Here is a 10,533-nt window from a genome sequence, read left to right on the forward strand (position 1 = left end):
GTGGGTACCGTTTCGGGTCCGATCGAGATGGTAAATTGCGTACAGGTGTCAGACGCATCCCTCCATAGCCTAGTGAAGGCGCAATTTGAGTTGGAGGCGATCGGGGTAAGTAAGGTCCCACGACGGAATGCCGAAAACGATCAAGCAATGAGGATTTTGGAGTCAACGGCGAGGCGAGTGGAAGGCGGATGGGAGGTAGGTCTTCTCTGGAATCGCGCAGCAGTGGAAATGCCGGATAACCACGCGTACGCGCGCCGACGACTGCTGGGTATCGAGCGAAAAATGGATGCCGATGCGGAGTATGCGTCCGCCTATTGTGCTCAGATTGACAGGTTGGTAAAGGAGGGCTATGCCCATAAAGTGACTGACGGCGTGAAGAACTCTCCCGTGTGGTATTTACCTCATTTTGGGGTAAAGAACCCAAATAAGCCGGGGAAGTTGCGACTGGTGTACGACGCAGCGGCGGAGTACCAGGGTACCAGTCTGAATGACAGGTTGTTTAGTGGACCTGATTTGCTCAACTCCCTCTTGGGAATTCTTTTTAGGTTTCGGTCGGGGCCGATCGCCTTCACCGGAGACATAATGGATATGTTTCTCCGAGTGAAGATCCGTGAAGCCGATAGGGGAGCGCAGTTGTTTTTGTGGCGAGGCATGGAGCGCAGTCGTGAGCCCGACGTCTACGTGATGACGTCGATGATCTTTGGCGCCACGTCCTCACCCTGCTCGGCAAACTACGTGCTACGACGAAACGCGGACGAGTTCAGGGATACTTATCCTGAGGGGGTAAGTGCCGTCCATGATAAACATTACATGGACGACTATCTGGACAGTGTATCAACGGTCGCGGAGGCACGGAAGTTGATCGAGGAAGTCAGCACGATCCATCGAGAAGGAGGCCTCAACATACGGGGGTGGGTATCTAACTCATCTGAACTGCGAAAACAGCTGCCAGAGGTTACGGCGGAACCGACGAGAATAGAAGAGGGGAAATTGAGCAGCGAGCAAGAGAGGACTCTGGGAATGATGTGGTCACCCGAGTCAGACACATTCTCTTTTGACCTGTCATTCAAGAGGCTGCCACCTGAGATAGTGGAGGGACATGTGACACCGACGAAGCGTCAGTTTCTAAGCTTTGTCATGAGTATTTTTGACCCACTCGGTTTGGCTAGTCCTTGTACCATACAGTCGCGAATCCTTATGCAAAGGATTTGGCGATCAGGCATTGGATGGGACGAGCAGTTAAAGGAATTAGAGAAAGAGCTGTGGGAAAAATGGCTGAAAGACCTGCAACTGCTGCGAGAGGTAAGCATCGCGCGATGGTATAGGATCACGGGAGATGAAGTGGAGCTCCATGTGTTCGCAGATGCGAGCGAGTTGGCCTACGCTGCTGTGGCGTACATCGTGGGCGCGGGAGAAGATGGACAGCGAACTGTCGCTATGGTGGCTGGTAAGGCAAGAGTTGCTCCCTTAAAGATAGTGTCCATTCCGCGGATGGAGCTGCAGGCAGCGGTGTTGGCGTGTCGACTAGCAAATACCGTGGTAAATGAGATAGGTAAGTCTATCAGTAGTACTACCTTATGGTCGGATTCGAGGACGGTGCTGGCGTGGATTGCGAACGACAATCGCGATTACCCGAAATTTGTTGCCCACCGGTTGGCTGAGATAGATCAATGTGTGTCTCGAGGCAATTGGCGCTGGGTTCCTTCCCAAAACAATCCAGCAGACGAAGCCACCAAGTTGGTTTGGCCGGGGGGTAAGAGTAACTGGGTTGCGGGTCCGCCTTTTCTACGTTGTCCACAGGAGCAGTGGCCGGGCGTGGGAACTGAAGGCATGCAGCCGGTGGAGGAGGACGAGGGCACGATCGCATTCGTAAATGTGGTTGATGAACCAAAATCACCCCTCATCGATGCGGCACGTCATTCATCGTGGAGTCGCGCGCTGCGAGTCGTAGCGCGGGTCATCTGCTTCACCAGAACCTGCCAAGGCCGACGGTGCGCCGGCATAACCGCTGAGGATCTCCGCGAGGCCGAGCTGCGGTTGTTGGTGCAATCGCAGGCGGCTTCATTTTCTAAGGAGCTTAGCGCGTTGCGAGCTGGCCGCGCGCTTCCGGCTGACAGTCGACTGCGCGCCCTGGACCCCATGATTTTTGACGACGGTCTGCTGCGTGTGCGGGGGCGCCTAAGCGCCGCGCCGGACCTCAGCTTCGACGAGAGACACCCAGTCATTCTGGACGGCCGTGATCATCTCACGCGGCTCCTGGTGCGCTCTTATCACGTGCGTGCGCTGCACAGTAACCATGAGGCTGTGCTCAACCAAATGAGGGAACGCTTCTGGATACTGCGAGGAAGAACTACCGTGCGTGCAGTGGTTGCGCGATGCCAGCTGTGTCGAATACGTCACGCCAAGCCTACTCAGCCAAAGATGGGAGATTTACCGGCCATTAGAACACTCAACACTCGCCGAGCCTTCGTTCATTGTGGCGTAGATTACTACGGTCCTATGCAGGTGGCCATTGGACGACGCCGAGAGAAAAGGTGGGGTGTATTATTCACTTGCATGGTTACTCGCGCCGTCCACCTGGACCTCGCAGCAACCCTGGATGCGAGCTCGGCGATAATGGCCTTGCGACGTCTGATAGCCCGTCGGGGGCAACCGGCGCGAATGTACAGCGACCGAGGAACCAACTTCGTGGGAGCGAACCGCGAACTTCGAGCAGCGCTGCAAACCCTGGACCATGACCGTGTGCGAGAGACAGCCGAGAATCGGGGAATCCAGTGGACCTTCAACCCTCCCGCGGCGCCACATATGGGTGGCTGCTGGGAGCGCCTGGTACGCTCGGTTAAGGAAGCGCTAAAGGTGACCCTAAGAGAGAGAGCACCACGAGAGGAGGTGTTACAAACACTGCTAGCGGAGGCGGAGTTGGTCGTCAATAGCCGTCCGCTAGCCTATGTAGCTGACGACCCGGACGAGCCAGTCGTGATCACCCCTAATCACCTGCTGCTGGGGACGGCAGCGGGAGATACTGGACTATGTGCCGCTGATCCCGCAGACCTCAACGCGCGCGCACAGTGGAAGCGCGCGAATGTGCTGGCAGACATGTTTTGGCGGCGGTGGCTGCGGCAATATTTGCCGACTTTGCAGAGACGTCAGAAATGGACAATGGACTCTCCGCCAGTGCGTATAGGTGATGTGGTAGTGATTAGTGATGGCAATTTGCCTCGCAATATGTGGCCTAAAGGCATTGTGAAAAAAGTGTACCCGGGTTCAGACGGTCATATAAGAGTGGTAGACGTAAGAACGTCAACGGGGGTGCTGCGTCGCCCCGTGGTTAAGATCATAGTGCTGCCTACCGATGGTATGTTGTTAGGCTGAAACCTCCAACAGGGGGTGCTATGTTATCGACAGCACTATGGTCCGAACCAGTTGTAAACGAGAACCTACCTATTATTAATATGTTCATAGGAAACAAACTTATTTATTTTATAAATATTAATATTTTGTAGGGTATTTGGAAATTTAAAATTATTATTGTACCCTTACTTTTAGTATGAGGGACTTGTCTTTGTTCCGTGTGAAGGAAATCTAGCTCTGGCTAAAAATTGTATATTAAAATTGTGTGACGAAGTAAAAGACGATATATAGTGAAAAGTGCTCATTTTATTAAAGTTCCGATGCGACCACTAGACGTGCGCAAAGATCCCTGTGCCTAAATTACACGGCACAAACAGTAAAGTCTCGTTAGATTGGATCCAAAAAAAGGAAACAAAAAGCGACATTCAGCTAGGTATTCTTGGTAAATGAAATAAAAAGTAGATATATCAAAATATAATAAATTAAACTCACATGATTTTAATCTATACCACTGATCCTTGAGGGAATACCTAATCATGTCCAAAGTAGTCATTCCTTTGGACATTTTGAAAATACAACACTAATACAACACAAAAAAGTACAAAAATGTCTTCTTTCTCACATTTTCTAGTTGTACTAAATGCGTCATCCTTCAGTCAGCCATAACCAGATGAAACAGGGGTTTAAAACCTTTCTTCTACACCATACTTATAAACATACCTACATAATCATCATTACATCAGCATGGTGGAGTATACTCCCTGTGGCCTCTGCCCAGCAGGGGGACGCACGTATATAGGCTATTTATGTATGTTATGTTATAATTAATTCTAAGAAAGTTTCAGCACAAAATTTCAGATTTAAAAGGAAATAAATGTTCAGCACTTCTGTTTGATAAGATAGTATATTCTATTTCTGAGATATTGATAACTAATGTATGAGGCATTGAAATTATTATCTCTAAGTCATATCATTCATAAGCAGATAAGAAATTTTACTTTTGTCTGGTGACAAAACAGTGCATGTCACCCACATATCACATAATTATATGGTACTTATACACTCTCAAGTTAGTTGAGTTACTGGTAATTTAAATTATTTCAAGACACACTGGACAACCAGCAACCTAGTCAAATGAGATACTATTTACAAAACATGTAAACAAATGTATTCTTTGGTGTTTAAGAGTAAAAGCGGTCAAACGTCATACACATTGTTACCTAATTCATAATTTAAATTCAAAAAACAAGTTGAAAAGTAAAAATGAGATTAATTTTTGGTCAACTTAGACTGGCTTCTATTTCTAGATTAGCATTTTATAATTTATCTTTGACTCAGTCAAATGTTTTGCCTAAACAGTAAAAACAAGAAAGGGTACAGTATCTACTAATATGTTTCATGAAATAAATAAAATAATAACAAGTATTACAACAGTCTATTGGCCACAGGCCTTATAAATTAAGTAAGAATCTCATCCAGCATTGAAAAGATATTTTAATAATTTTGTGTACCTATTATGAACCTTTTTTTTAAACAAAGTTCTAATATATTTTTGTATTCTCAAGAAACATTCTCTTGAGTCTTCAAAAAAAGATAAACTACACTCTCAATTCTTAATATAAGCCACGGGTTGTAGGATTGATGTGCAGTGGTGCAAATTGGTTTAAACTAGTTTATCTGTATCCTGACTGAACCAGATTAGTGTAATCACTTGAAGCATAGGGGATCTCTCTATTTAGGGCATTAGGAGTCACTTAAGTGAGATATATAGTCTTATGTTTATATGTGACAATTGTAGCCTAACCCTGGATGATATAATAAAAGAAAAAACTAAGTGAAATGGCTTGAATAACCATTTGATTTGAATTAAGGATAGCAATTATGACACAAAACATAAATGTTAATGCAGAAAATTCATTATTATATGGATGTTTTATGTAAATCTTAGTAACATGCATACAAAGCAGCTTCAGTTCTACTACTAGTCTAAGGCCATGCAGATATCAGGATACTTACAAGCCTGGCATTTGAATGGAATTAGGTCGAGCGTATGGCTATTGTTTATACACATAGGTTAGTGCTTTGCTTAGGCCTTCTATGACTCATCCTTTACGTCACAATGCATTTACGACATCATAAAATTATAGTTAATCGATCTCATGAGCACAGACATGAAATGAGAAATATCGTCAGAGCGTAACTAGTAGGTGAGAAGAATTAAAACAATTATTTTAAAATGCATAAAATGTACTGTTACAACAAAAGCGTGATTCTTGCGGCTACAGTGCATATAAAATCATATCTTCTGGTTTACTTGTAACATTTGAGCCGTAATTGTTGATGCTGGTGTTTGCGAAATCGTCACTGAACCTTTTGTAACCGTCAGATGGCGAAGACGGGCTTCGCAACGAAGCCATTTTTCGACACTAAAATTTTTTGACGAATTTATTTTTTGATTTTGACGTTTAGGTCAAATAGTTTTTTGTAAAGTTCAATCTAGCAAGGGATTTGGCCATACAGCCTCTGTTGTCAATTTTGAGTTTTTGGTTTAAAAATGTAAATATTTTATAAAGAAATAAATATTTGAATAACTATTTAAATCATTTTTCAACGTTTGAGTAGGAGTGCAATCAGTGCAATTAATTTTAATTTATTAATATGTAACGCTAAGTATAACGTTGTAATACAAAATATAATACGTTTTTAAAGCAACCCTTGAAATGAAACGTTATCGTCGCGTTCAAGATTATTTATTGCAGCCATAGACAAATGTCTTCTATATCGTAAAAACCGGTAAATAGATTTTATAGGCACATCACTAAGCAACCATAGGCTAAAAGTTTTGTCTATGACAATTTCTTTTTCTTGATCCCGGTTGGAATGTGAGTTGATGTTGTATTTATCGAAAAGAAATCCATTTAAATTCGTTTGAAATAGTAAGATTTATATTATTTAATGTGTAATGTTCTAAGTTCCTCCCATGAGCAAGTGATATTGTGTTATATTTTTGGAAATCCTGCCCTAAAAATATAAGTTTTGCGGGATAAAAGTTTGACATTTCTCTGTGATGGTGCATTTGCAGTGATAATTCGAGTTTATAAGTGCAATTACGGGTTGAAAGCCTTTTCGGTTTGGTCTGCTAGTTATATTGTGTCACTTGGTTGTGGGAAATAAGTTTCAAACAATTCTAACCTAAGTTGTGGAGGTCAGGTGGCAAGTTTGTTTTGAGGTTGTATTTGGTTTGTGCAGATCATAAATGGCTCCACCACAGCCCAAGGCGGCGGCCAAGCCCGCTGCAGCCCCCGCGGGCGGAGTCAAGAAGGCCAAAGTTGGCAAACCGAGGAATTATGACCTGGGTAATGGAGTTGTTCGTTTCTCCCAGTCGAAGATGTTCCACAAGAAGGTAAGCGTGATTCTTGAATCCTCCAGCTATAATTATTCTATTATCGCAGAAGTTGTTCCATTTATATCAACAACACAGGTAGTTCAATAATAGTGTTTGACTACCAATGCCATGTGTACCTACCTAAGTAGGTATATCTATCATGATAATATGGTTGTAAAGTACTACTTATTTATTACTATACAAAAACTGTATTTAGATCTCTTCTGTATAATATTCTAAATGAAATAACAATTAATCTCACATGCTATCTCTAGAAATCGCTACTGTATTAAACATGTTGTATAATTTTTTCAGGCTAAGTACAAGTTTGTGGGCAAAAAGAACCCGAAGGCTGAGAAACCCAAGAAGCCCACCACAGTGGTGAAGCAGATTGGTGGTGAGAAGAATGGAGGCACCCGTACCGTCCTTCTCCGTCGCAGAAGGTCTTTCTACCCTACCCAAGACAAGTGAGTGTTAATTATTTTGATTTTGAAAGATCATTACGGAACTCTTTATAATTATCACAATAGTTAGTTGTACATATACCTATCAAGTACAATCCTTTTTTGAGGATCTTTCTAAATAAATGCAGTACCTACAGATACTAGAAAAGAATGAATGAGTATAATAGCTGTAATTTAGATAAAATATATTTTTAACATTATACCTATAATAGAGATTTAGGGTGGTATTAATAAACTAATCTCAGCTGAGACTGCCCTCAAGATCATGCTCAAGTCCCTGTATCTAGAAGTGTCACATTGACATGATCTTGAGGGCAGTCTCAGCTGAGATTAGTTTATTAATACCACCCTTAGACCCCTGCTAAAAGTGAAATCTATGTATCCGTAAACTTGGACTGTCTATAGAATTTTAGTAGAATAAATTGTTCACAAACAGTAGAAATTATCTAATTTTTGCTTGCTTTAGTCATAGATATAAAGTTTTGGACATTTGATTATTAAGTAATTAATTTTGCATTTTCTGTAAATTTTGGTTATAGATATGATTTTTAATGAATTATAAAAGTAAAATACAAATAGGTAAATGATTGTACTTTATTTATCAGTCATTTTATGTCATAAATGTAAAATTGTACTGAGTAAACCTACAATGACTGCTTAGTTACAAAGCGGTACACAAATAAATGCTACAGAGATTACTGTGTTGGTTCTCTTTTAGACTACCAATAGAAATTATCTAAAACTTATAAATTGGTTATGGATAGTTTTTTAGGACATCTAATAGTTTAGGTTATGGAGCTCCATAACATCCACAAAATATAATAAATAAATATATGATGGGATCCTATCCCATATATTTATTATGCACACATTCCACAAATCTACGCATTCCATAAGCATTTCTCTTCTGATTGAACCAATTAAGGTCTTCATATTTTTTTTATATTTTCCTCTAATCAATCTTTCCACCAGCCCAATTTATTCCACACCCCAAAAACATGAAACTCACGATAATCCTCCACGATAGATGGTGATACGGCTCACCACCTATCACATGGTCTAATAGGTACTTAGATTATCTGTCTGTCTGTCTGAATAACCCGATTGGGATCTTGCGATGATGTACATTTGACTTGGGATATAGTTGTGAGCTTATTCTACTAACAATCTGAACTGACAGTTGTTCAAAATAAATTTATCTTGTTTATTTTATGAAACTCTTGTATCCGATTCCAGGATCCGCACCAGCTCGCACCACAAGACGTTCAGCAAGCACGTGCGCCGGACGAGGCCCCACCTGACCCCCGGCACAGTGTGCATCCTGCTGGCCGGCCGCCACGCCGGCAAGCGCGTTGTGCTCGTCGGAGTGCTGCCCAGCGGTCTACTGCTTGTCACCGGACCTTTTGCTGTGAGCCTTTTTACTTAATTTTACATAACTGACCATAACGCTCATATCATCTAGAATAAACTAATTTTATTCTATAAAAAAAATATATATGGTGTTACTGACATCGTGACGAAAACTAAGAGGGATGATGATTCAAACCATGATTCTAAGTTGTTATCAAGTGGAATTTACCGTCGCAAAAGAATAGAACCGAAAATTATTTAAATAAATACTAATATTTTCTTGACTTTTCCGACACGAAATTCCACTTGATATCAACTCAGAATCGTGGTTTGAATCATGCCTCTTAGTATTTGTTATGATGTCACTAACACCCTGTACATTGCCCAGGGAGAGATGAGCATGGAATATTGTCACAATGGTACTGATTCTTAATTTGAATGTAGTTCCAAAAGTAGCTCCATCTCTTTCTTGTACTTATTGCAAGTATAGGACAGCGCTATTCTTCAAACAGTCAAGCTAAATTAAGTTGATGTCTGCAGGAAACATCCCCATTATAAATCTGATGGGGTTTGATGAATCTTAACTAATACTACATATCATAAATACTGTTCAATGGCACATAAACAGAAATAGCATACACCTGACTGACAATACTTTGGGGCTTCCTTAGGGGCCTTTGGCGGCGCAATAGTAACCCTGACCACCACGGTTGATGGGGTTGGTAGTCCACCTCACAACCCACATGATAGAAGAAGAGAAGAACTGACAGTAATAGGCTTGCACTTGTGGTTTTTTGATTTGGATAGGTATTTTTAAGGTGTTATGGTCCTTTATGTATGTTTAGTATGTTTACAGTCCTTTTCAACAAAGAAAATTATGTCTAATCTTGCAATGTAATCTATATCTCATTGTTTTCTCCTGTGTACAATAATCTGTTAATAAACAAATAAGACAAACCCCATAAACCAAATAACTTATATTGGCTACCCTAGCACGCATAATGGGCCATCTTAGGGTGGTATTAATAAACTAATCTCAGCTTCGGGACTGCCCTCAAGATCATGTCAATGTGACAGTTCTCATATAAAAACAGAGACTTGAGCATGATCTTGAAGGCAGTCTCAGTTGAGTCGTTTATTCATACCACCCTTAAAGTATAAATGCGTAAAACAGAGCCCACTAACTATTGGCTACCCTACTTTCCAGTTCAACTCATGCCCCCTGCGCCGCGTGCCCCAGCGCTACGTCATCGGCACCTCCACCAAGGTGGACCTGGGCGACTTCAAGCTGCCCGCGCACCTCGACGACACTTACTTCAAGAAGAACAAGAAGAGTGTCAAGCGCAGCGTCAAACGCAAGCAGGGTGAAGACATCTTCGCCACCAAGAAAGAGGTCAGCAGACATTTTTTATTACATACTATCGGCGGTTTTATTACATAACTTCCTGCGTGGTCCAGTGGTTGAGCATTGTACTCACGATCCGGAGGTTCCGGGTTCGAATCCCGGTGGGGACAAATCACAAAAATCACTTTGTGATCCCTAGTTACATTACAGGATCACCTGATTGTCCAAAAAGTAAGATGCTCTGTGCTTCGGCACGTTACGCCGTTGGTCCCGGTAACTGCTTATTGGTGTAAATAAGTAGTCACTACATGAGCCATTTCAGGGGCTTTTGGCGGCTCAATAATAACCTTGACGCCAGGGTTGAGAGTTGATGAGACTTATCATTCTTTCCCCAGAAATACGTGCCAAGCGAGCAGCGCAAGGCAGACCAGAAGTCAGTGGACGAGGCGGTGATTAAGGCCATCGGCAAGCGCACGGACAAGAAGCTGCTGCGAGGCTACCTCAAGTCGGCCTTCGGACTGCGCTCGAGCCAGTACCCGCACCGCCTGCGGTTCTAGTTGTAAGACGACAATATAACATCTAAATACTACCAAAGTCTTTTATTTTTATGTCTGTCGTGTTAAAATTGATCACGTTGG

The 10,533-nt window shown here is 42.4% G+C and overlaps 2 protein-coding genes across 6 annotated transcripts in view; one reads left to right on the forward strand and one right to left on the reverse strand.

Annotated features, from left to right (window-relative positions):
* Positions 1-5,800, reverse strand: part of LOC126376206 (two pore channel protein 1-like) — a 36,667-nt gene extending 30,867 nt beyond the window's left edge. For 2 of the 4 annotated variants that reach the window (XM_050023456.1, XM_050023452.1), the window contains exon 1: positions 5,666-5,800. In XM_050023456.1, coding sequence (XP_049879413.1) covers positions 5,666-5,768 — 103 coding nt within the window. In that variant the 5' untranslated portion in view covers positions 5,769-5,800. Of the gene's footprint in view, positions 1-3,843; positions 4,067-5,367 lie in introns of those variants that run through there. The other 2 variants (XM_050023457.1, XM_050023454.1) reach the window with 2 other exon arrangements.
* A 370-nt stretch (positions 5,801-6,170) lies between these two features.
* Positions 6,171-10,489, forward strand: LOC126376298 (60S ribosomal protein L6). Of its 2 annotated transcripts, none has more exons than XM_050023623.1 (6): positions 6,171-6,233; positions 6,601-6,754; positions 7,052-7,203; positions 8,437-8,608; positions 9,758-9,943; positions 10,291-10,489. In XM_050023623.1, the coding sequence occupies exons 2-6, from the start codon at positions 6,608-6,610 to the stop codon at positions 10,450-10,452; spliced, it is 819 nt and encodes a 272-aa protein (XP_049879580.1). In that variant the 5' UTR covers positions 6,171-6,233; positions 6,601-6,607; the 3' UTR covers positions 10,453-10,489. The 2 variants fall into 2 exon arrangements, with proteins under 2 accessions (XP_049879580.1, XP_049879579.1); XM_050023622.1 differs by lacking the exon at positions 6,171-6,233 and adding an exon at positions 6,269-6,287.
* The last annotated feature ends 44 nt before the right edge of the window (positions 10,490-10,533 follow it).

The sequence above is a fragment of the Pectinophora gossypiella genome, chromosome 20 (genome assembly GCF_024362695.1).
Source record: "Pectinophora gossypiella chromosome 20, ilPecGoss1.1, whole genome shotgun sequence".
Classification (NCBI taxonomy): Eukaryota; Metazoa; Arthropoda; class Insecta; order Lepidoptera; family Gelechiidae; genus Pectinophora; species Pectinophora gossypiella.

Coding starts and splice junctions, on each gene's coding strand:
- LOC126376298 (XM_050023623.1), top strand. CDS start 6,608: ATGGCTCCACCACAGCCCAAGGCGGCGGCCAAGCCCGCTGCAGCCCCC. Junction 6,755..7,051: donor CGAAGATGTTCCACAAGAAG/GTAAGCGTGATT, acceptor TAATTTTTTCAG/GCTAAGTACAAGTTTGTGGG. Junction 8,609..9,757: donor TTGTCACCGGACCTTTTGCT/GTGAGCCTTTTT, acceptor CCTACTTTCCAG/TTCAACTCATGCCCCCTGCG.